The sequence below is a fragment of the Scyliorhinus canicula genome, chromosome 9, assembly GCF_902713615.1.
Source record: "Scyliorhinus canicula chromosome 9, sScyCan1.1, whole genome shotgun sequence".
Classification (NCBI taxonomy): domain Eukaryota; kingdom Metazoa; phylum Chordata; class Chondrichthyes; order Carcharhiniformes; family Scyliorhinidae; genus Scyliorhinus; species Scyliorhinus canicula.
This window is the reverse complement of record NC_052154.1, coordinates 84,390,617-84,415,580: the sequence shown is the minus strand read 5'-3', so window position 1 is coordinate 84,415,580 and position 24,964 is coordinate 84,390,617. Positions and strand designations below refer to the sequence as shown.

The 24,964-nt window shown below is 50.2% G+C and overlaps 1 protein-coding gene across 8 annotated transcripts in view; it reads right to left on the bottom strand.

The window, feature by feature from the left end:
- Positions 1 to 24,964, bottom strand: part of LOC119971491 (RNA-binding Raly-like protein) — a 1,731,169-nt gene that overhangs the window by 911,946 nt on the left and 794,259 nt on the right. For all 8 annotated transcript variants that reach the window (XR_005461849.1, XR_005461852.1, XR_005461853.1 and 5 more), the window contains exon 3: positions 24,575 to 24,847. Coding sequence is in view for 1 of the 8 variants with exons in the window: in XM_038807076.1 (XP_038663004.1) it covers positions 24,575 to 24,830 (256 nt within the window). In the remaining 7 variants the exon portion in view is untranslated. The remainder of the gene's footprint in view (positions 1 to 24,574; positions 24,848 to 24,964) is intronic.

The following is a 24,964-nucleotide window of genomic DNA, read 5'->3' as shown; positions in this document are numbered from 1 at the left end:
TGATCTGATTTGGTCTCTGGATCCACAGGGAGTCATATTTGTTCCGTCTCTCTCTCTCTCCATCAACACCCGGAGAGAAGCATTGAACAAAACAGTGCTGAAAGTGGCCATTCAGCCCACCATGCCTCTTTGAAAGATTATTCAATTAGTTCCACCACTCTGCCTTTTGCTTTTCGCCCTGCAAACGTTTCACCTTCAAGATTTATCCACGTTCCCTGAATACGCTTCCACTACCTTTTAGGCAGTGCATTCCAGATCGCAGCAACTAGCTGTATAATCAAACTTCTCATCCTGCCCAATTCCCAATTTGTACATTCTGCCTCTGGAAACAGTTTCTCCTTATTCACTCGTTCAAAACGCTTCAAGATTTTGAAGCCCTCCATTAAATCACCCCTTAAGCTTCTGTGTGCAACAACAAGTCACACACACAAATATCTCCTCTCCAAAAAATGTAATCACATATCTATTATACAAACTACATGTTGCAAATGTCCACTCTTCCCATCAACCCTCAAATGCCCATTATATGATCCAATAACACATACTGTTCAACCTTATCCATACCACGCTTAAAAAAAACTGCACGTAGGCATTTCGAACATGGAAGCAATAATCGTAAGAATAGTAAATAACAAAGCAATCAAATTCACACCGTCTTAATTAATCAAAGCCAATGTTGCAACTCCAGCCAGAAGCTTTGAATGAATTTGCCGAATTTTACTAGCATTCGGATACATATATTGGCGGGGTTTTCCGCGCAACACCACAACGTGATTCATGGGGGTGGTGGCTGCCCACCATTTGCAGACGGCGGGATCTTCCAGTCCCTCTGTTGTCAACAGAGTTTCCCGTTAAATGCATCCCCCCCCCCTGCCAGGAGACACACGGTGGGGGCGGGAGCGCCGTCGGCACGATTGGAAGGTCCCACCCGTGGGTACAGCCAGACAATACTGGCCTCAGTCTGGAAAGTTCCTTCACCAAGCAATCGTTACATTTTGATTGACTTTTGGCAGATTTTAACAGAGCAACTGAAACTTGTGAATTTAAAGTCACATGCTTCCAACTTGGTAGCAGTCCAATTGTGCATTATGTATTTCACATCCTTGTAGAATATGCCATTTCCTAAATTACTACCAACTAGTCATGGAAGGTACACCAGTGGAGGTATAAAAACTAACTGTCCATTGTGAGCGTAAACCTTTTGTCTTCTTTCCATGTTCCACCCGTCCTAATTCCTGCTGGAATGAGGGAGGGGGAGGGGGGGGGGGGGGGGGGAGTCGCGGCGGGACGGAGTGGCATGAACCACTCCGGCGTCGGGCCGCCCCAATGGTGTGGAATCCTCCTTCAGGGGCTAGACCCGCCCCAGAGTGGTTTGCGCCCCGCCGGCCAGCGGGAAAGGGGCTTGGCGCTGTGCCAAACGGCGCCGAAGGGCCTCGGCCGGCCGGCGTGAGTTGGCGCATGCGTGGGAGCCCCAGCGCGTGCTGGCGTCATCCCCGCGCATGCATAGAGGGCTTTGTTTCCGCACCGGGAATGGCGGACCGGTACAGCCTCCAGTGTGGAAGGATCGAGTGCCCCCACGTCACAGGTCCGCCCGCGGAATGGTGGGTCCCGATCGCGGGCCAGGCCACCGTTGGGGCACTTCCCGGGGCCAGATCACCCCGTGCCCCCCCAAGAACCCCGGAGCCCGCCCTAACCACCAGGTAAGGGACCTACTCCAATTTACGCCGGCGGGGCTGGCAAAAGACGGGCGGGACTTCAGCCCATCACAGGCCGGAGAATGCGGGCATCCCCGATGCCCATTGAGTCGCGCCGGACCCCGCCATTCTCCGAGGCAGGCGGCGCGACTCACGCCAACCCCCGGCAATTCTCCGACCCGTGGTCTCTCTTGGTGTCAGTAAGCTCCAGTTGTCACCCAAGTGTCCATTTGCCATGTGTGACTCTAGAGGTGAGTGTCAGTAGCCATTCACCATTAAGGCAGGTTCATACACAGAAACACACACAGACTACACAATACACACACATATCATACAACATTCACACCCACTACACAACATAGACACACTCTCCCACATACTCACACACGCACATACGCTACACAACACACTACACATACACTCCGCAAAATATTACATAACACACGTACTACACAACATATATACACTACACAACACATACACTACACAATACACACACACTACACAATACACACACACTACACAATATGCACGCACTACACAATACCCGCATTTGGAATATTGCGCGCATTTCTGGTCACCACACTATGAAAAGGATGTGGAGGCTTTGGAGAAGATGTAGAGGAGGTTTATCAGGATGTTGCCTGGCATGGAAGGTGTTAGCCAAGTGGAAAGGCTGAATAGACTTGGACTGTTTTCATTAGAAAGACGGAGATTGAGGGGTGACCTGATAGACGTTTCCAAGATTCTGAGAGGCATGAATAGAGTGGATGGGCACTTTTTCCCAGGCAGAGGGGTCAGTCACTAGGAGGTATAGGTTTAGGTCCATGGGGCAAAGTTTAGAGGAGATGTGTCATGCAGGTTTTTTACACAGAGGGTGGTGAGTACCTGGAATGCGCTGCCAGGGGTGGTTGTGGAAGCAGATACATTAATGACGTTCAAAAGGCATCTCGACAAATGCATGGACAGGATGGGTATAGAGGGATACGGCACGAGGAAGTGCTGAGTGTTTTGGCCAAGGGTGGTATCATGACCGATACAGGCTTGGAGGGCCAAAGGGCCTGTTGCTGTGTGTGGTAGTCACCACTGTTTGTATATATCACATACATGAGATGTAATACGGTACGGCTCCTGTACTACAGATACAGGGGTAGATCCCTGCCTGCTGGCTCCGCCCAGTAGGCGGAGTATAAATGTGTGGGCTCACCGAGCTGCAGCCATTTCGGCAGCAGCTGCAGGAAGCTACACATCTCTGCTTAATAAAGCCTCGATTACTCTCTACTCACATCTAGTCGTAATTGATAGTGCATCAATTTATTAAGCAGAGATTTTACAATGATGGACCTCTGCATCAAGACAGGATCGCCTGCAGCTGCACCCTCAAACAGACAATGCCACGTCGGCCTTCGCCCACTGGCTAGCTTGCTTTGAAGCCTACATCGGATCTGGGACGGAACAACCCACAGAAGCACAGTAACTCCAGATCCAGTATACATGGCTGAGCTCCGATATCTTTCCCCTTATCCGGGACGCACCCACCTACGCTGAGGCCATGGCGCTTCTGAAAGAGAACTACACACAGCAGACCAACATACGCTAAACCAGGCACCTCCTGTCCCTGCGGCATCAACTCCCCAGTGAGTCCGTGGAAGATTTCTGGCATGCCCTGCACGCCCTGGCAAGGGACTGCAATTACTAGGCAGTTTTGGACATTGAACATTCCGAACTCCTAATCAGGGATGCTTTCGTTATGGGCATCGGGTCGGCGTACATCCGCCAGTGCCTCTTAGAAGCGGCTACACTTGGCCTCGCGGCGACTAAGAAACTCGCGACCTCACTAACGGTTGCCTCCTGTAATGTACAAGCATACGCCCCCGACTGCACGGCGCCCCCCCCTCCTGGACATCGTGGACCCCACCAGCAAACAGCCCATCGTGAACTCCACCAACGAACGCCCCATCGTTCACCCCACCAGCGACCGCCCTCAGCCAACCCCAAGCCTGCACCGCGTGGCAGCCAGCCAACCCCGGGGGACCCAAGTGCTACTTCTGCAGACAGGCAAAGCACCCCCGGCAGCGCTGCCTGGCGCGGAGCGCACTCTGCAAGGCCTGTGGGAAGAAAGGACATTTTGCTGCTGTGTGCCCGGCCTGGTCGATCGCCGCTGTAACCAGGCCCATTGTTCCTGCACCCCCCACGTGTGGCCCGTGGGCGCCATCATCTTCCTCACCTCAGAACACGTGCGGCCCGTGGGCGCCGCCATCTTCCCCCCCATCAGGCCTCGTGCTGCCCTTGGGCGCTTCCATCTTTAACGCCGCCCGCCATGTGCACCTCATGGGCGCCGCCGTCTTTCCCGCCTCAGGACCCCTGCTCATCCGGCGCCTCACCGGGTCACTCATGCCTGCAACCGCCGCCGACCAGGCCAGGGCCCTCCAACACCAGCTACAGCTCACCTCCATCACGATCGACCAGTCCCGGCTGCACAACCTTGCAACCGCGTCGACTTGCTACTCGGTCTGGACTTCCAGTGCAACCTCCAAAGTCTAACCCTGAAATTCAGCGGGCCCCTACCACCCCTTACCGTTTGCGGCCTCATGACCCTTAAGGTCGACCCACCTTCCCTGTTTGCGAACCTCACCCCAGATTGCAAACCCGTCGCCACCAGGAGCAGACAGTACAGCGCCCAGGACAGGACCTTCATCAGGTCTGAAGTCCAACGACTACTGCGGGAAGGCATGATCGAGGCCAGCAACAGCCCCTGGAGAGCCCAAGTGTTAGTTGTGAAAACTGAGGAGTAACACAGGATGGTCGTTGACTAGTCAGACCATCAATCGGTACATGCAGCTCGACGCGTACCCCCTCCCACCCATATATGATATGGTTAATCAGATTGCACAGTACCGGGTCTTCTCGACAGTGGACCTGAAATCTGCCTACCACCAGCTCCCCATCCGTAAGGCGGACCGCCCATACACAGCATTCGAAGCGGACAGCCGCCTTTACCACTTCCTTAGGGTTCCCTTCGGCGTCACTAATGGGGCCTCGGTCTTCCAACTGGAGATGGACCGAATGGTTGACCGGTACGGACTGCGGGCCACCATCCCGTACCTGGATAACGCCACCATCTGCAGCCACAACCAGCTGGACCTCGACGCTAACCTTTCCAAATTCCTCCACACCGCCAAACTCCTGAACCTTACGTACAACAAGGAGAAGTGCGTGTTCAGCACCAACCGCTTAGCCATCCTTGGCTATGTGGTGCAAAATGGAGTTCTAGGGCCCGACCCCAATTGTATGCCCCCCTCATGGAACTCCCTCTCCCTCACTGCCCCAAAGCCCTCAAACGATGCCTGGGGTTCTTCTCATACTATGCCCAGTGGGTCCCTAACTATGCAGACAAGGCCCGCCCACTCATTCACTCCACCGTTGTCCCCCTGACGGCCGAGACTCACCAGGCCTTCAACCGTATCAAGGCTGACATCGCCAAGGCCACGATGCACGCTGTCGATGAGACGCACCCCATCCAAGACGAGACGCTCCCCATCCAAGATGCATCAGATGTCTCTCTGGTCGCCACCCTCAACCAAGCAGGCAGGCCAATGGCATTCTTTTCACGCACCCTCCATGCCTCCGAAATTCGGCACTCCTCCGTCGAGAAGGAGGCCCAAGCCATAGTAGAAGCTGTGCGGCATTGGAGGCATTACCTTGCCGGCAGGAGATTCACTCTCCTCACTGACCAACGGTCGGTTGCCTTCATGTTCAATAACACACAGCGGGGCAAGATCAAAAATGATATAATCTTGAGGTGGAGGGTCGAGCTGTCCACCTACAATTACGAGGTTTTGTATCGCCCTGGTAAGCTCAACGAGCCCCCCGATGCCCTATCCCGAGGTACATATCCCAGCGCACAAGTGGACCAACTCCGGACCCTACACGATGCTGACACCCAGGGATCACCCGGTTCTTTCACTTCATAAAGGCCCGCAATCTGCCTTACTCCATTGAGGAGGTCAGGGCTATCACCAGAGACTGCCAGGTCTGCGTGGAGTGCAAACCGCACTTCTACCGGCCAGTCCGCGGGCATCTAGTGAAGGCCTCCCGCCCCTTTGAACGCCTCAGCGTGGGTTTCAAAGGGCCTCTCCCCTCCACCGACCGAAACACGTACCTCCTTAATGTGGTTGATGAATACGCCAGATTCCCCTTCGCAGTCCCATGCCCTGATATAACATCTGCCACAGTCATCAAAGCACTCAACACCATATTCGCTCTGTTCAGTTTGCCCGCCTACATCCACAGCAACCGGGGATCCTCCTTTATGAGTGATGAGCTGCGTCAGTACCTGCTCAGCAGGGGTATCGCCTCCAGCAGAACGACCAGCTACAACCCCGGTGAAACGGGCAGGTGGAGTGGGAGAATGCACACTGCACGCTGTCGATGAGACGCTCCCCATCCAGGACGAGACGCTCCCCATCCAAGATGCATCAGATGTCTCTCTGGTCACCACCCTCAACCAGGCAGGCGTCCAGCTGGCCCTATGGTCCAAAGATCTCCTTGTCTCCCGCTGGCAGGAGGTCCTCCCTGACGCCCTTCACCCATGCGATCGCTACTTTTCACTGCGACTAATGCAACCCCCCCATGTACTTCTCCTTGCCTTCCCCGGGGTGTCCACCTCTGGGGTTTCGCTCCCAACGTGGCTGGCAGCTCCAGGACCTGTTCTCCTCCGCAAGCATGTGCGGCTCCACAAGGCGGACCCGTTGGTCGAGAGGGTACACCTACTCCATGCAAAGCCGCAGTACGCCCCCCCCCCCCCATCAACCCAGCACCACCCTTCCTCCCCCCAGCGCACCTCACCACAGCCCCCACTCCAGGATGATCCGTCCTCCCCTTGATCCCACCCGGGGATGAAGATGACGTCTACATGCTCCCGGAGTCACTGGCGACCGAGCCGGCGCCTGCATCGCCACCGGGACTGCGGCGCTCACAACGGAGGATCAAGGCACCCGACCGGCTGAATTTGTGAACTTTTCCCAAAATGTACACTTTAAAATGCTCACATACATGTGACTAGTTTTTCCACCATGCCCGCTGGACTCTTTTTTAACAGAGGGTGAATGTGGTCATCACCACTGTTGTATATATCACATACGAGATGTAACACGGTACAGCTCCTGTACTACAGGTACGGGGATAGATCCCTGCCTACTGGCTCCGCCCAGTAGGCGGAGTATAAATGTGTGTGCTCACCGAGCTGCAGCCATTTTGGAAGCAGCTGCTGGAGGCTACACATCTCTGCTTCATAAAGCCTCGATTACTCTCTACTCTCGTCTCGTTGTAATTGATAGTGCATTACTGTGCTGTAATGTGTTTTTGTCCCTTGTATCCACAGGACACAACACACCCACACTACACAACACACCCACGCTACATAACACACACACTACACAAAATACACATTACACAACACACATACACCTTGCGCAACACACACACAGTGCACAAAACACACATTACACAACTCACACACAACACTAAACACACCCCCACACACACATTACACAACTCACTATAAATTACACACACTGAGGCAGCACGGTGGCGCAATGGGTTAGCCTTGTCGCCTCACGGCGCTGAGGTCCCAGGTTCGATCCTGGCTCTGGGTCACTGTCCGTGTGGAGTTTGCACATTCTCCCCGTGTTTGCGTGGGTTTCGCCCCCACAACCCATAGATGTGCAGCTAAGTGGATTGGCCATGCTAAATTACCCCTTAATTGGAAAAAATTAATTGGGTACACTAAATTAAAAAAAATATATACACACACTACATAACGCACACTATACTGTGCACACAGAATACACAACACACACACTATAAAACATACATCACACCACACACACAAAACACAGACGATCGCTTACCTCTGGCTCATGAACAATTCTGTAGTAAAGCTGATTTCAGCGTTCTGTCTGCTTCCTGAAATGAGTCAGCAGGGAGCAGGAGTCAAACCTGACACCTTCTGCTCAGCAATGGACCTGTGACTTTACTCATGCCCAATCAGAAATGTTAAAGCCACGGTTTATTCTGCTGGTGTCACTCAGATGTGGTTTCATGCTCACAGCTACAGCTGCATATTTTCCTGCATCTACAAATGATTTGTGTAGACCCGCGAGATCCAGGGAGTAGACCGGGTGGAGATGGGGGTGGTGATTACACTGTGTCTCGTGGACGCTTCTGATGAGATTTGTACATTTTAACATCTTCATGGTTGTAAAAAGATGCATCCCGTTTTGACACTGCTGTCAGTTCTGTGAAAGCATCATCAGATTCTCCCACTTTCCTGTGTGTAAAGACAATCAGTAAACTGTAGGGGTCATATTTCCATACTTATGGACTGCTACAATTATGGAAAAAAACTGCTGGGCTGCATTTCCTGAACCCCCCCTCAATCTCACCATGTCCCCCACACGCCCCATTCCCCCCACACCCCTCAACCCCCCCTCACTCAACCCAGACACCCACACACCCCCTGCTCCATACATGACATGCTCCCCACATACCTTTCCCCACACACCCATTTTACCAACCCCCACCCCCACAACCCCTCCCTCACACAGCCCATGCCCACACCCCCTCCCTCCACACACCCCCACATACCCCATGACCCCACAGCCCTCTCCCACAATCCCATGCCCCCACACTCCCTCCCCCATGTACCCAATGTCTCACACCCCCTCCCCCACACGCCCTCCCCACATACCCAATGCCCATCATCGCCACTCCCCACACACCACATGCCTCCTCCCTCATAAACCCCATGACCCCAACACACCCTCCATCACACATTCCATGCCTCCCATACCCCCTGCCCCACATCCATGCCTCTCATGCCCTACAAGCCCTCCCTCACACACACCATTCCCCCCACACACACCTTCCCCAAACGCCTGATGTCCTCAGGTCCCCTCCCGAAAGTCCCTCTTCTCTTCAGCCCCAACTCCACCCCCTCCCCCACACACCCCATGCCCCCCCATAGCCCCTCTCCCACACACCGTATACCCATCACACATGCCTCCCCACACACCCAATTCCTCCACACACCTCCCCCCACCACCCTCTAACTCCAGCCCCTGCCCCACACCGTAACCCCCCACACCCCATGCCTCCACCCGGATGGAAAGTCAGTCAGTCCTGACAGGTCACCTTTTTCAGAAGCTGTCCGGCACTGGGTGCCGACAGGGTCAGACCTCTACCCCTCAGTGCACTTCCAGTCCCAGCCTCGAGAGCTGCTGGCCTATCTGATTGGCCAGCTGCTCTACCGTTGTGAAGAACACTGGAACTCAGTAGTGGGTGCTGCTGGGACTGCAATGAGTCCTGAGGAACAGGATCACGGCCGTCAAAAGCAGCCAAATCCCAGACTTTTTCAGGGAGAGATCAGAGATCCTTGAGAGGGGTTAACGCAGAGTTGGGGTGAGGAGAGATGGGGAATAAACTTTCTAAGGGCAGGTGAGGTAGAATAAAGAGGGGGACATTTTGAGGGGCTGACCCCAATGTGCACAGGGCAACCCCACCCAATCGAAGTGCCCACTGACTGTCTGCTTTTTCAAAGAAACCGTTTCACAAACAGCCTTTGCATTCTTGCCCGCCGACCACTGCTCCATGTTTTACAGCAATGGAGATGGATTGAGGTCTTAAGTGTCAATTAATTGGTAGTGACGGGTCTCAATAGGCCTATGGGTGGGCAGCCCTTGCCCATGCCTGTATTATGGGAAATAGGTCAGGGCGGGTGGGAAGAAGGTGGGCTGAGCATCAGACATATTTTACATGACCCCTACCAAAAACACGGCAGGCGGTGGGGGGTTGGGTGTGGACCCCAAAATCCAGCCCTCTACTTCAAATTGTTTTCTGCTATCCCCACAAAGACCTATAGTTCCCAGTTGAGAAGATGCACGCTGCCAGTCATAGGCTCCTGTATCACAGCAGCATTCCCTAGTATGTATCTTTGCTTTTAGCTGTGGTTTTAAAAATAAGTTTAGATGGTGCACAGCAGATTGAGAATTGCACATTGCTTTCTGGGGCAGATAGCCAAGTTTCTCCTCAACAAAATGATGGGTTAAACTTTGTTTATCTGGCAATATGCAAATCTTACCGATAAATTCATGCCTTTGTTTTTTTTGCATTTATTTGATTATTGTAGGTAGCTATTTGACGTGTCATACCTCAAAGCATTGCTGACTGTGCTTCAGATTTGATCTTGTCAAGTTATATTTGATCAGTTATTTCACTCTTCGTTCTTTTATGAATTTTGATCTTGTCAGCTTGTGTTGGTAATCTGACTTTGAAGGACATTAAACTGCTGAGACTAGAGACTTCCTCTGGTTTGCGGTTCATTTTGGAATTCAAAACACACAGAGTCAGACCACTTAATACATGGTTGCTCTTATTCACATGAACCCGACATGGGAGAAAGTGCCCCGGCAGTTGGGGTTTTCGTTCCTGAGGTAGTAGGGTTTCTCAGGGAATCGAGCGGAGCAACACAGGAATGAGTGACTGGATAGAACAAAGAACAATACAGCACAGGAACAGGCCCTTCAGCCCTCCCAACCTGCGCCGATCACATGTCCAATCTAAACCAACTGCCTGTATCCTTCGATACCCCATTTGTTCATGTGTCTATCCAGGTAAGTCTTCAAGATCGCTAACGTATCTGCCTCAACCACCTCACTTGGCAGTGCATTCCAGGCCACCACCACCCTCTGTCTAAAAAAAACCTCTCCCATGCATCTCCACTGAACCTATCCCCCCTCACCTTGAACCTGTGCCCCCTTGTAATTTTCATTTCCACCCTGGGAAAAAGCCTCTAACTGTTCACCCTATCTATACCCCTCATAATTTTAGAAACTGCTATCAGGTCGCCCTTCAGCCTCCAGGGGAGAACAATCCAAGTTTATTCAATCTCTCCTCATAGCTAATACCCTCCATACAACGCAACATCCTGGTAATCCTTTTCTATACTTGCTTCAAAACCTCCATGTCCTTCTGGTAGTGTGGTGACCAGAATTGGGCACAGTATTCCAAATGTGACCTAACCAACGTGCTATATAACTGTAACATGATTTGCAAACTTTTATACTCGCTGCCCTGTGTGGAGGCTGTCAGGTGCAGAGGTGGAATGGCACTTTATCAAAGACCTTTCTAAAACCATTAAAATAAAATACAGCCCTCAACCCTTCACAAATCCCCACGCCATCAACACACAACCCGGGCCCTTGCATGCTAATCTCATGCCATTTGATATCCCCTTGCCACCCCCATGGTCCCTCACACCTTCCATGCCAACATTTGCCCTTTTATCCAGGGCTCTGATGCCAACTTAGCCCCATCTCATGGCTACCCCACTCAACCCATCATTCTTTTCCCTGTACCTATCATTGCAACTCACCCAGTATCCACCAGGGGCAGACCTGAGGAGCCATTCTGAGATTGGATAACATGTTTTGTTCTAAATGTCCTCCGCAGGCTTCAATTTTTCAGTAAAAACTCTCACTCATAAAAGCCATTTACTGGTGGCGATTTTCAGCTTGTGTTTGCCATCAGAGAGAACAGCGAGGTGGGTAGCACATCCGGAGAGGATCGCGCTTCCCGACTCTCACCAGAGATTGTGTTTCCTGATATTCCACGCCCCTTGCCAGTGATGTCACGAGGCTCACACCCATCAAGGGCATGAACCTTATTTTAATCGATTTCAATACATTTTCACAGAATCATAGCGTAAAAGAGTCCCTTCGGCCCATCGAGTTTGCACCGACGCATGAAAAACACTTGAACTGCCCACCTATTCCCGTTTGCCAGCACTTGGCCCATAGCCTTGAATGTTATGATGTGCCAAGTCCTCCTCCAGATAGTTTTTAAAGGATGAGGCAAACCGCCTCTACCACCCTCCCAGGCAGTGCATTCCAGACCATTACCAACCTCTGTGATAAAACGCTATTCCTCAAATCCCACTAAACCTCCTACCCCTCATCTTTAAAACTTGTGTCCTCCCGTAACTGACCCTTCAACTAAGGGGAACAGCTGCTCCCTATCCACCCTGCCCATGCCCCTCATAATCTTATAAACATCAATTCGGTCGCCCCTCAGTCTTCTCTGCTCCAGCGAAAACAACCTTAGCCTATGCAACCTCTCTTCATAACTTCAATTTTCCATCCCAGCCAACATCCTGGTGAATCTCCTCTGCACCTCCTCCAGTGCGATCACATCCTTCCTATAATGTGGTGACCAGAATCGGACACAGCACTCCCGCTGTGGCATCACCAAAATCCGATATAACTCCAACATGACCTCCCGACTTTTGTAATCTATGCTTCCATTGATAAAGGCAAGTGTCCCATATGCCTTTTCATTACCCTATTAACCTGCCCTTCCATCTTCAGAGATCTATGGATAAACATGCCAAGGTCTCTTTGTTTCTCAGAACTTTCTAGTGTCATGTCTCTCATTGAATATTTCCGTCTCAAATTTCTCCTTCCAAATTGTATCACCTCACACCTTTCAGGGTTAAATTCCATCTGCCACTTATCCAGGGGCTGGTTCAGCACACTGGGCTAAATAGCTGGCTTTTAAAGCAGACCAAGGCATGCCAGCAGCATGGTTCAATTCCCGTACCTGCCTCCCCAAACAGGCACCGGAATGTGGCGACTAGGGGCTTTTCACAGTAACTTCATTGAAGCCTACTTGACAATAAGCGATTTTCATTCATTTCATTCATCTGCTCATTTGACCGTTCTGTCTATCTTCCTGTAACCCAAGACACTTGACTCACTGTTAACCACCCGGTTAATCTTTGTGTCATCTACAAACCTACTGATCCTACCCCCCCACATAGTCATTTATGTAATTTATATAAATGACAAATAATAGGGGACCCAGCACAGATCCCTGTGGTATGCTACTGGACATTGGCTTCCAGTTACTAAAGCAGCCATTTGTCAACACCCACTGTCTCCTACAACTAAGCCAATTTTGAATCCACCTTATCCAATTACCCTGTATTCCTTGTGCGTTTGCCTTCTTTATAAGTCTCCCATTTGGGACCTGGTCAAATGTTTTGCTGAAATCCATAGACTACATCAACTGTACTATCCTCATCTACACACCTGGTCACCTCCTCAAAATGTAATCAAATTTGTTCAGCATGACCTCCCTCCGACAAAGCCATGCTAACTATCCCTGATCAAACCTTGCCTATCCAAGTGAAGATAGATTTTCTCCTTCAGAATCTTCTCCAGTAGTTTCCCAACCATTGATGTGAGTCTTACTGGTTTGTAGTTCCCTGGTTTGTCTCTACAATCCTTTGTAAATAGTGGAAGCACAGAAGCTGTTCTCCAGTCCTCATGCACCCCCCTCACCCCTGCCCCCGCCCCGGCCAGAGAGGAATCAAAAAATTGGGTCAGAGCCCTTGCAATCTCTACCCTCACCTCCCACAGCAGCATAGGACACAATTCATCTGGACCTCGAGATTTGTCCACTTCCAATACCTTGGCCGGGATTCTCCCCTACCCGGCAGGGCGGGGAGACCCGGCGTACCGGAGTGGCGAGAACCACTCTGGCGTCAGGAGGCCTCCCCAAAGGTGCAGAATTCTCCTCACCTTTAGGGGCTAGGCCCACGCCGGAGTGCCCCCCATGGCACAGGCCCGCCCGCCGAACGGTCGGCCCCGATCGCGGGCCAGGAAACCGTGGGGGCACACCCCGGTGTCAGATCACCCCACGCCCCCCCCCCCCCCCCCAGGACCCCAGGGCCCGCTCGCGCCGCCTGCTCCCGCCGGCACCAGAGATGGTTTAAACCACGTCGGTGGGAGAGGCCTGACAGCGGGGGGATTTCAGCCCATCGCGGGCCGGAGAATCGCCGCGGGGGGCCCACCGACCGGCGCGACGTGCTTCCTACCCCCGCCCATTCCCGGGTGGCGGAGAATCCCGGCCACGGCGGGGGCGGGATTTACGCCGGCCCCGGGCGATTCCCCGACCCTGCGGGGGTTCGGAGAATTCCACCCCTTGTCACTCCCTGTGACAATTTGCTCAAGAACTTCACAGTCTCTCTCCTTGAGTTCCATACCTGTCTCCTCATTCTCTTGGGTGAAGACAGATGTGAAGTATTCATTCAACACGCTACCAATGTCTCTGGCTCCACCCACAGATTGCCCCCTTGGTCCCTAATGGGCCCAACTCTTTCCCTGGTTAGCCTCTTCCCATTGATATACTTATTAAATATCTTGGGATTTTCCCTACTTTTACCAGTCAGAGCTTTCTCATAGCCCCGCTTTGCTCTCCTAATCGCTTTCTTAAGCTCCACCCTGCACTTTTTGTAACTCCACGAATTCCTCTGCTGATTTGCTCCCCTCTAACCTGCTAAAAGCCAGTCTTTTTCTCCCCATCGAACCCTGAATAAACCTGGTCATCCATGGTTCTCAGGGCTTGTTACTCCTTCTTATCACCCGAGAGTGAACATGTTGGGCCTGTACCCTGCTTGTTTTCTTTTTGAATGCCCTCCAGTGCTCTTTTGTAGAATTCCCTACAAGTAACTCTTCCCAGTCTAACTTGGCCAGATTCTGCCTTATTTGACTAAATCTCCCCAAAACAAAACGTTTTTTTAAAAAACGTGCCTATTTCTTTTTCCATAACAATCTTAAATTGTGCTATGTTGTGGCCGCTATTACTAAAATGCTCCCCTCAAAATGCAACACCTCAAACACCTGTCCGGATTCATTCCTCAGAACTTGGTCCAGCACTGCACCCAATAGCCTGCCTCCACCACATGGTGGGTATTGGAGGTGGGTTGGGGTGAGGGGTGGCGGCAAGGGTGGGTTTCACTTTGGTGCTGATCGGGGCATCCTTTAAGATGTGGAGTATGCTGAAGCAAGTTATCTGTGTATGTGGCCTTTTGGCTCTATCTGGCCGTGCCCCACCTGAGTGACGGTGTACACCCTGCCCACTCATTTTGTTTACTCGGAGAGGTTCAAGATCTGTAGAGAAAATAGGTCTGTACAGATGGAGAACTACACGCCGGTTTTCAATCTGAGCCTGACACTTTGAAAAAATATTAAAAGATTACTGCATTTACAATCCTTCAACTATTTACAATCCTTCACGGCCATGGATTTCCCGACGGCATGGGGGAGCCCACATTGGGAAACCCCATTGGCTGGCTGCCAGGATGGAGAAACCATGCTGCGGGCGGGGGCGCGCTGCACCTGAAAACGGGTGCGGCGGGTTGGAGGATCCCGCCCCACATCTTTTTCAAACATTTAAAGTGTCGGAGTTTTTAATGCCTTGACAGCTTGACAGCTGCTTTCGACAGTTCTTTTGGCAGTTCTAATAAGTTTATGCATCTTTTCCACACAGTTCTATCCACGTTCAACAATCGTAAAGGGCACCTGTCCTCTCCCATAGGGCACATTACCTCTCCACAAAAGTGTCCCAGGACAAAACACAAAGGGGTACCCAACCTCTTCAAAATGGAGCCCCATCTCCCCGAAGGACTCTGTAAAGTTAAGACCTGCTCCTACCAGGTCTGATCTGTGCATTAACCCTGGCTAACAACATAAGACAAGTCTGGAGGCAGCTAGATTTCAGCCTCCTCTGCCATTGTGAAAATCTAGGCCTTTGATTCAATTTCTATTTAATGTTGTTTTTATGGAATTGTTCAAATTTCAGCACACAAACTGATAATTACCTCCATCGACTGTAATTCTCCCAACAGTAGACATCCTTCTACTTGGTCACCATCTCCTTCAATAGCCTTCTTTTCAAACAACAATCTAACTCCCCTCAGAATCAGTTTACATTCTCTGCTTCAACAATGGTTAGCGATGGAAAATCCTTCACTTCAACCACCCTCTGTGCGAAAGAATTGTTCCCTCACCTTCCCTTTCATTTCTTTCATGAAATAAACTATTTTACTGATCAGCTCGTCATAACTCTTCATAATTCTGAAGGCCACCAAATGGATCACCCTTTAACATCCTGAGCTTGCGTGAAGAAAAGCCCCCAACTCTTCAAGCCAAACCTGTAACAACCCACCTCGAGTTACATTTGAAATGAATCTACCACCTTTGTGTGGTGGTCAACAACAAACACACGTTTAATCTCTTGGCTGTCCTCTTCCCATTTGCTGAATCCTCTTGTATTTTGGTTCTCCAAATATAAATAGGTTTATGAGCCAGTGCATTTGATATGAATGTCAGATTTGAACAATATGAGCCCTGCAGAATTATGCCGCAGTTCTATTGTTAAAGTTGTCTGCTACTGCATCAGACCTCTAAGCACAAATCCTGAAAGAGGAATAGCTTACGTGGGTTTGGCTTGTAGGAACTGTTGTGAACATTGCGAGAGGAATAAATATGTTCTCTATCCCACCCACCTCCCCCCTCAAAAAGGCCTAAGACTTTCGGCAGCAGTTATAATGCAGGCATGTGGCTGTAATTATGGGGCCGAGTGAGCCACGGTACAGTGATTCATAGAATTTACAGTGCAGAAGGAGGCCACTCGGCCCATCGAGTCTGCACCAGCTCTTGGAAAGAGCACCCTACCCAAGGTTAACACCTCCACCCTATCCCAATAACCCAGTAACCCCACCCAACACTAAGGGCAATTTTGGACACTAGGGGCAATTTATCATGGCCAATCCACCTAACCTGCACATTTTTGGACTGTGGGAGGAAACCGGAGCACCCGGAGGAAACCCACGCACACAGGGAGGATGTGCAGACTCTGCACAGACTAACTATTGACTTGCTCTCTGCCCAGACTCAACAGAACCTGAATACACGCTTGCACGAATTTGTGGCAGCATGCTCGTGAAATTTTCAAGCTGATAAAAAGGTAATAGAAACCTTGGCATGCTCACGGTGGGTCACTGGGGAACTTTATAATCGTAGCTTCACACCAGACTTCAGGTATGTGTTGCAATGCTGTGCAGAGGCAGAGGCTGCCTCCTGAAGGTGATCTGACACTTCTTGCTAAAACCCAGCACCTGGCTTATATTAGTGGTATTGTTTTGTCACACACTCTAAACTTTAGCGTCCATTTCAAACTAGTAATTTAAGTGTTCTGTACAAAATCTTTGCATCCGTTTATAATCGAAAGAAATATTGTGCCAATATTTGTGCCAGGAATCTAGTTTAATAAACCTGTAATACGAGTAGAGATTTCCTGATTCAAGTTCCCTGCAACTCTTGACTAAATGCACGCCAATATTTTGGTTTGAACAGATTGTTCTCCAGCTGGGTTTAACCATGTTTCCGTCTGGTATGGCAGGCTTCCTTATTTTGGAACGTGAATGAGAAATCAGTCACATTAAAAAAGACGAAACACAGAATAAATTAAAGTGAAATTGCAAAATAATTCTTGGTACAGGCAGAGGAAGATCGACATGACCCCAGACTGAAAACACTGCTGACGTTGGAACTGGTCTTAATGTGCAGGAGCACAGATCCATTCTGACTCCATTATGTAACAACTAGTCACGACTGTCTTGAACTCCTAGAAAATACAGGCTGCTTGCTCGAATGACAGTGAGAATGCAGTCGACCACATCGGTACACTATTTATGTAGCAGCTTGACCTGCACAAAAACAGATCATGCGTTCATGTGTTATAATCATGTCATTTTTTAAAAATTCATTCATGGGATGTGGGTGTCGCTGGCTTGGCCAGTAGTTATTGGCCATCCCTAATTGTCCTTGAACTGAACTGAGTGGTTTGCTAGTTCATTTCAGAGGGCATTTGAGAGTCAACCACTTTGCTGAGGGTCGGGAGTCACATGTAGGCCAGACCGCGTAAGGACAGATTTCCTACCCCAAAGGACATTAGCGAACTAGATGGGTTTCTACAACAATGGACAATGGGTTCATTAGCCTTTTAAATGCAGATATTTATTGAATGCAAATTTCACCATCTGCAGTGGTGGGAATTGCACCCTTGGTGCCCAGACTATTATCCTGGGATTTGGGATTACTAGTCCAGTGACAATCCTGCTATGCAACCTCACCCCCCCCCCCCCCCCCCCCCCGCCAATATTGAGGCTCAAAACCATTTGAGCCTGAGATGCAGGTCGTCCGTTAGTTGTTGTGATCAATTTGATGCTTGATTCTGGTGTTGACCAACTGCGCTGATGAGTGGTTCTGGGAACTGTGAGGAGCTGATTAATCTGAGCTTTTTACATTGGGAGTTAGTGCCAAGCGGTATTAGAATCATAGAATCCCTATAGTGCAGAAGGAGGCCATCGATCTGCACTGACCTCCCAAAAGAGCAGCCTATTCCCCCGCCCTATCCTTGTAACCCCACCCAACCTTTCGACACAAAGGTGCTGTGGGTCGGGAGTCACAAGTAGGCCAGACCACGTAAGGACGACAGATTTCCTTCCCCAAAGGACATTAGCGAACTAGCATGGCTAATCCTAACCGGCACATCTTTAGACTGTGCGAGGAAATCGGAGCACCCGGAGGAAACCCAGGCAGACACTGGGAGAAATAACAAATTCCACACAGTCACCAACCAAGGCTGGAATCGAACCTGGGTCCCTGGCACAGTGAGGCAGCAGTGCTGGCCACTGTGCCACCGTGCCGGTAATTTCGCAGGGACGCTGGTATCGGACTGAACTTGGGGAAGGTGGTCATCCTTGCGCTCTGGGTGTTCTAAAGCTTGCCTGATTTTCATCCTGTAAAAATCAGTGAAGATACAATTATATGCTCCCCCATCCCACCATCACGTTACTGAACACAATTTATTAAATTAGAAGTGTAGATGGTGGGAAGGAAAAGTTGGTTATTGATAAAGGAGAACAGTGCAGGACTACATGGAAAGAGCAGAGGAGTAGGACTAATTGGAATGCTTTCTTCAAAGAGCTGTCATGGACATAATTGGCCCCCTGTAGGTGCTATAAGATCTTATGACCTTTTTTTAATGATGTGCCAGGCAGTTCTGGGCAGTTTAACATGTGGGAATCATCTCTACAAATCAACTAGTTAAAGGGATCATTTGAGTGACCGGCCAAATCCACCTCTATACCAAATGGTGCTGTAATTATTCTAGTGGACTAATTCACTGATATGAAGCTCTGCCTTGTGTTGTAGGTCACGTGCTGCTTTAGGGTATTGCATATCTTCATTCGTACAGTGGCACCTTGTTTGCAGATGAATTAAGCTGCAACTTTGCTAAATTATGGTAAACTTGTAACAGGTTAACCTGATAATGGATATTCACAGTCGCATGACTTAAGGCTCAATATGTTTGACTTTGCATGTATTACTGCCAGTGAAAATGGACAGAACTGGTCAATTCAGAAGGCAAATCTTTCGCTAGCTCCTGAGCTCCCTCAGGCTTCCATTCACTGTACAATATTCAGCCTTATAAAAACCACATCACTGTATAAATATTGAATTGAAATCACGGCTTTCTCCAGCCTCACTGATGTTTGGCACTGTGGCTCTTGACCCTTCAATGGGATAAAAGCGGGGACACAATGCAGCAGCTGAACACATGCATACAAAAACCAAACAATCAATAAGTTCCCTGTCTAGGATGGTAGACCGCAGGAACAATCCTATTACTTTGTGCCTAATGCACAAGGCACGTGACCATTCAAAAAATCACTGCGTCCGGTCAATACAAATGTTGAGAGGTACTGACTTAATTCAGCTTTCATATCAATCACGACGTTGAAAGGACTTCCTTGTCAGTGGCTGCTTTAGGCTCCAGAGTTACCAAGCTTTCTCCGCTGTTGCACAGGTCCATTATTTGCATCTCGAAGGGCTCATTCATCATTCAGTATCTGGGCCTGTGCATGACTCTTGCCAGGTTTCCAGGACCGAAGACCCATCACAACCCTTAAAGCTCTGTAGAATACCAGTGCCTCCCATATCTGGCTTATCAGCTACAATGACAAATGTGGAGGTGTTGTTCCTCCTGGCACCTAAGGGACGTTTGCTCTCACAATGCACAGTAGAACATAGAACATAGAACAGTACAGCACAGAACAGGCCCTTCGGCCCTCGATGTTGTGCCGAGCCATGATCACCCTACTCAAACCCACGTATCCACCCTATACCCGTAACCCAACAACTCCCACGGTAGCATGGTGGTTAGCATAAATGCTTCACAGCTCCAGGGTCCCCGGTTCGGTTCCCGGCTGGGTCACTGTCTGTGCGGAGTCTGCACGTCCTCCCCGTGTGTGCGTGGGTTTCCTCCGGGTGCTCTGGTTTCCTCCCACAGTCCAAAGATGTGCGGGTTAGGTGGATTGGCCATGCTAAATTGCCCGTAGTGTCCTAATAAGTAAGGTTAAAGGGGGTGTTGTTGGGTTACGGGTATAGGGTGCATACGTGGGTTTGAGTAGGATAATCATTGCTCGGCACAACATTGAGGGCCGAAGGGCCTGTTCTGTGCTGTACTGTTCTATGTCTATGTCCCCCCTTAACCTTACTTTTTAGGACACTACGGGCAATTTAGCATGGCCAATCCACCTAACCCGCACATCTTTGGACTGTGGGAGGAAACCGGAGCACCCGGAGGAAACCCACGCACACACGGGGAGGACGTGCAGACTCCGCACAGATAGTGACCCAGCCGGGAATCGAACCTGAGACCCTGGAGCTGTGAAGCATTTATGCTAACCACCATGCTACCGTGCTGCCTAAAAGTGTTTAGCAGGAGGTTACAAATTAGTGTGTGGAAAGCTCGCTTTGCAAAGAGTGCAAACAAATAAGAGGAAGCAGCAACAATAAGACATTAACTTGAGCTTCTGGTGATAAATGAGACCGCATGCTTAAATACATATTCCTGTAAACTTTTACAAACAGACAGTGATCTCAATTATGTTGCCAGCTGGTGACATCTTTGAACTCATTTAACCAGATGCCAAAGTTATGGAAGCTGCAACATCCCCCCCCCCCCCCCCCCAACCCAGTGCACGGGTGCTCAATGGTAACAAATTGTGACTGAAGTCAGGTTGAAATTTCACCGAGATCAAAGCAAATTACTGTTGGAAATCAGAAATAAAAACTCTTAAAGCGTTGGAAATGCTCAGCAGATCTGGCAGAACCTTTCCTTACAACTTTTAAGCAAGTTAAAAGGAGGGGGGACGGTAGGACAAAGTTTGTGATAGTGTGGAGGGTGGGAGGATTTGGGCGGGATTCTCCGGTCCCCCGGCCTCGTGTTTCTCGACGGCGGGAGGCAGCGCGCTCTTCGCTGCCCGCGGGATTCTCTGCTCCTGCCACTTGTGTGTGGGATTTCATATTGAAGCCACTCCACGCCACCGGGAAACCCACAGTTTGGTTTATGCTGCTGGTGGGATCAGAGACTCCCACCGCCAGTGAATTCCTGGAGAAATAAGTGAGAAATGATTCCATGGTACAATAGCCAAAGGGAATGGTAATAGCTGTGATAAAGGAACAAATGATTTGTGCAGATATCAAGGGGGCGATTCTCCGAGCCCCGCGCCGGGCTGGAGAATCGCCGCAACGGCGCCACGACACCCCGAAGCCGGCGCGCGATTCTCCGAGGTGCGGAGAATCAGTGCCATTTGCGCCGGCGCGTTTGGCACGGCGCCAGCCTTGGGCTGCTGTCCCGGATGGGCCGAGCGGCCGCGCCGATATGACAGAGTCCCGCCAGCGTCGTTCAACCCTGGTCGCTGCCGGCGGGAACTCTGGGCGAACGGTCGGGGGGGGGGGCAGCCTGTGGGGGGGTAGGGGGGCTCCTTCACTGGGGAGGGGGGGTGCCTCCGATGGGGTCTGGCCTGCGATGGGGGCAGACCAATTGGTGGACCGGCCTCCCCCCCCCCCCACCCCGGGCCTACTTTCTGACATGGTTGACCCTTGAACACCGACTCCATGTTGAGTCGGGGTCATCCGCTAAAGAAGTCCCCCACGCATGCGCGGGTTGGCGCGGTGCCCATTTGTGCCGCAAAAGGAGGCTGGAGTGGCGTGAACCGCTCCAGTGCCATGCTGGCCCCTGTGGGGGTCAGAATCGGTCATACCAGGGCCCGGTTCGCGCTATCGTGAAACGTGACGGCGCTCACGACGGTGCGAACACTTGGGCTCCATATTGGAGAATAGCCCCCAAAACTCAACAGTGAGGAAATACTCAGTGTGTTTGGCAGCTCCCAGGAGCTAAGTGCTTTAATTTCCTCTTTTTCTCAGCAGAAAGCTCTTGACTTGTTTTGATGTGGTGAGGAGCTGCAAATCATAGCTAAATAATTATAAACATTGTGGTTAGCTTCACAGCAGGGTACTTGAGATGCATTCAAGCATGAAGGGAAATGAAAACAAACAATCCAGACATCTGGCTGTCTGGAAGCTTTTACCCTGTCAGTTACAGTCTACTAAAAGCTACTTCTCTTTGAAAGTGAATAGAAGCCTCGCAGAGCAAAGCCTTGCGGTGTGTGTTTTGGCTTTCGATGAAATGACAGCTGCTGCTTTCAATACTTTTGTCTGAGGCAGCAGGTGTGAAGGTTTGGTAAGTGAAAAGTCAATGATTTTTCACGCTATTGTCTGGAGTGCTCTTTATCTCCCAGGCAGAGGTGATTGATGGGGTTCTGTGATGGGGGCGGTTCTCTGAGGTGGGGGCCTCTGATATTGGGGTCACTGATGGGGTGTCTCTGATTTGGGGATCTGAAATAGGTGTCTGTTGGGCCTGCTGGAGCGTTGATGGGAGCTGGAGGATGTGGTGGGCAGGATTTGCATTGTGGGGAGGAGAAGGGCCCTACACTGGCCTTTGGAGGCACCATCATCAAATCCTTACACCTTTAACCCACCACGGGGTCCATTGCATCAGGGCCGTGCTTGAAAATACTTGGACCAATCCCACGTGATTCCTGGCCGAGAGGGCCGGAGCATCACAGCGGGTGGAGAACCGGGTTTCCCACCCCTTTATCAGATGCAAATGGATTTAAATGACTCATTTGCATCCTGCCCCCGCACGGGCGTGTGGCTTGCTGTCTTCACCGGCAGAGGATTGGTGCATGGGGCCAGGGTGCCAATCCCATTTTTTGCCCGACACTTGATTCTCTGCCAGATCAGGAACCCCACGACCAGTAGTGGCCGTGGAGCATCCACCCCTTTATTTCAGATTTCCAGCACCCACAGTATTTTGCTTTACCTTGGGGACTTGTCCAGAGTGGGTGTGAATTGTTGGACAGTGAACAACTGTGCCCAACAGCAATAAACGTGAAAAACAAGATTCGGGGTCCGAGTTTACATTCTAAAATTGTTGAATGCAGGCAGCTGTACCAATCGGAAGATGAGGTGCTGTTCATCAATTTTGTGTTGTTTCTTCATTTGAACAATGCAGTATGCTGAGGATGGAGATATCCATGTGAGAGCAAGATGGAAAATTAGAATGGCAAGCATGCCAGGGGCAGGATTACCTCCATCCTCGGCCTGCTACACTGTTCCAGTGAAGTCCAGCGCAATTGTGGGCAGCACGGTAGCACAGTGGGCAGCACTGTTGCTTCGCAGCTCCAGGATCCCAGGTTCAATTCCGGGCTTGGGGCACTGTCTGTGCGGAGTCGGCACGTTCTCCCCGTGTCTGCGTGGGTTTCCTCCTGGTGGTCCGGTTTCCTCCCACAAGTCCTGAAAGACGTGCTGTTAGGTAATTTGGACATTCTGAATTCTCCCTCTGTGTACTCGGACAGGCGCCGGAGTGTGGCGACTAGAGGCTTTTCGCAGTAACTATATTGCAGTGTTAATGTAGGCCTACTTGTCACAATAAAGATTATTAAAATTTGGAGGAACAGCATCTCACCTTCCAATTCGGCACTTTAAAGCCTTCTGGACACGCACATTGTGTTTAACAACTTCAGACCATAAACTCGGTCATGTTTCCTCTTGCTTTTAGACGCATTGGTTCCTTATTCTCCATTCACACCCACTCCTTTGAGGTAAAATTTCCAGTCCCGCCCACTACAAGTATCATTGCGGGCAGTGGGGAGGAGGATTGGGAGGGCAGGCAGGGGAATGGAAAATTTGACAGACTATAGAAAGATCTGTTGACCTCAAGGAGGAATTCCTGGTCTCGGGATGGGTGGGACCAGAAAATGTCACCCTTAGTTTCTTCACGGCAATCATTTCCACTCCCTTTGCCTTTAGTCCCAATAAATCTTTTGACAGTTAATCTCTCCCACCCTTCCCTATATCACAGACCTTTCATTCTTCCTCACCCCATCCTCTCTTTCACTTGTTTCCAATCTATTACATTGTCTCTTTTGTCCTGAAGAAAGGTCCTGAGAAGCGTATTATCGCCACAGATGGTGCCAATCCTGCTTCTTATTTCCAGCATTCGCAGTTTTTATTCATGATTGAAGTCTCATTTGCCCAAAGTTTTAAATATCTATGCTCAGCAAATTGCTGGGTATTAACCGGTGTTTCTAAAAAAAATTTAGAGTACCCAATTATTTTTTTCCAATTAAGGGGCAATTTAGCATGGCCAATCCACCTAACCTGCTCATCTTTGGGTTGTGGGGTGAAACCCACGCAGACACGGGGAGAACGTGCAAACTGCACACGGACAGTGACCCAGGGCCGGGATTCGAACCCAGGTCCTCAGCGCCGCAGGCAGTAATGCTAACCACTGTGCCACCGTGCTGCCCCATTAACCTGTGCTTAAATGTATGTGAGACAAAAGAAGTTGGTCGAAGAAGGGTGAGAAATGGTGCAAAGGAGGACAACATCCAACACAATGATTGAAAAGCAAGTCTACTGCTAATCCGAATATGAGTCACAGTCATATCACTGTTAATTCTCATCAACAGGGTACCTGCCAATCACATAAGACCAGAAGCTTTCATGTGAAAATGGTTTCTTTAATTCTCTCCTTCCACGTAGCTTTGTGTTATTACTCACCCAATGGCTGCCCAGCCACTATCCTGTTGTGCTCCCCCGCCACAGCTGATCTGGCGTTCCGTTCAAACACGTACTGCACAAACGCGTATCCTTTGTGTACAGAGCACCCCACTATCTTGCCGTACTTGCCAAAGATGGCCTCCACATCTGCCTTCTTCACAATGGCTGTGTTTAGGTTACCAATGAAGACTCTGGAGTTGATGGACTTGGGGTCATTTTTATTGGTCACATTACTGGTCATTGACTTACTTGACATTTCCCTCTAGGAGGCACCTGCAAAAGTATAAACGAACGTTTACCTTTGAGTAAAGAATGATCGGTGCAGCTTGTTGAAAAGCTTTATTTTTTTTTTGCTTCTTTATGCATCTGCCTTCTTGCTAATTAAGCCAA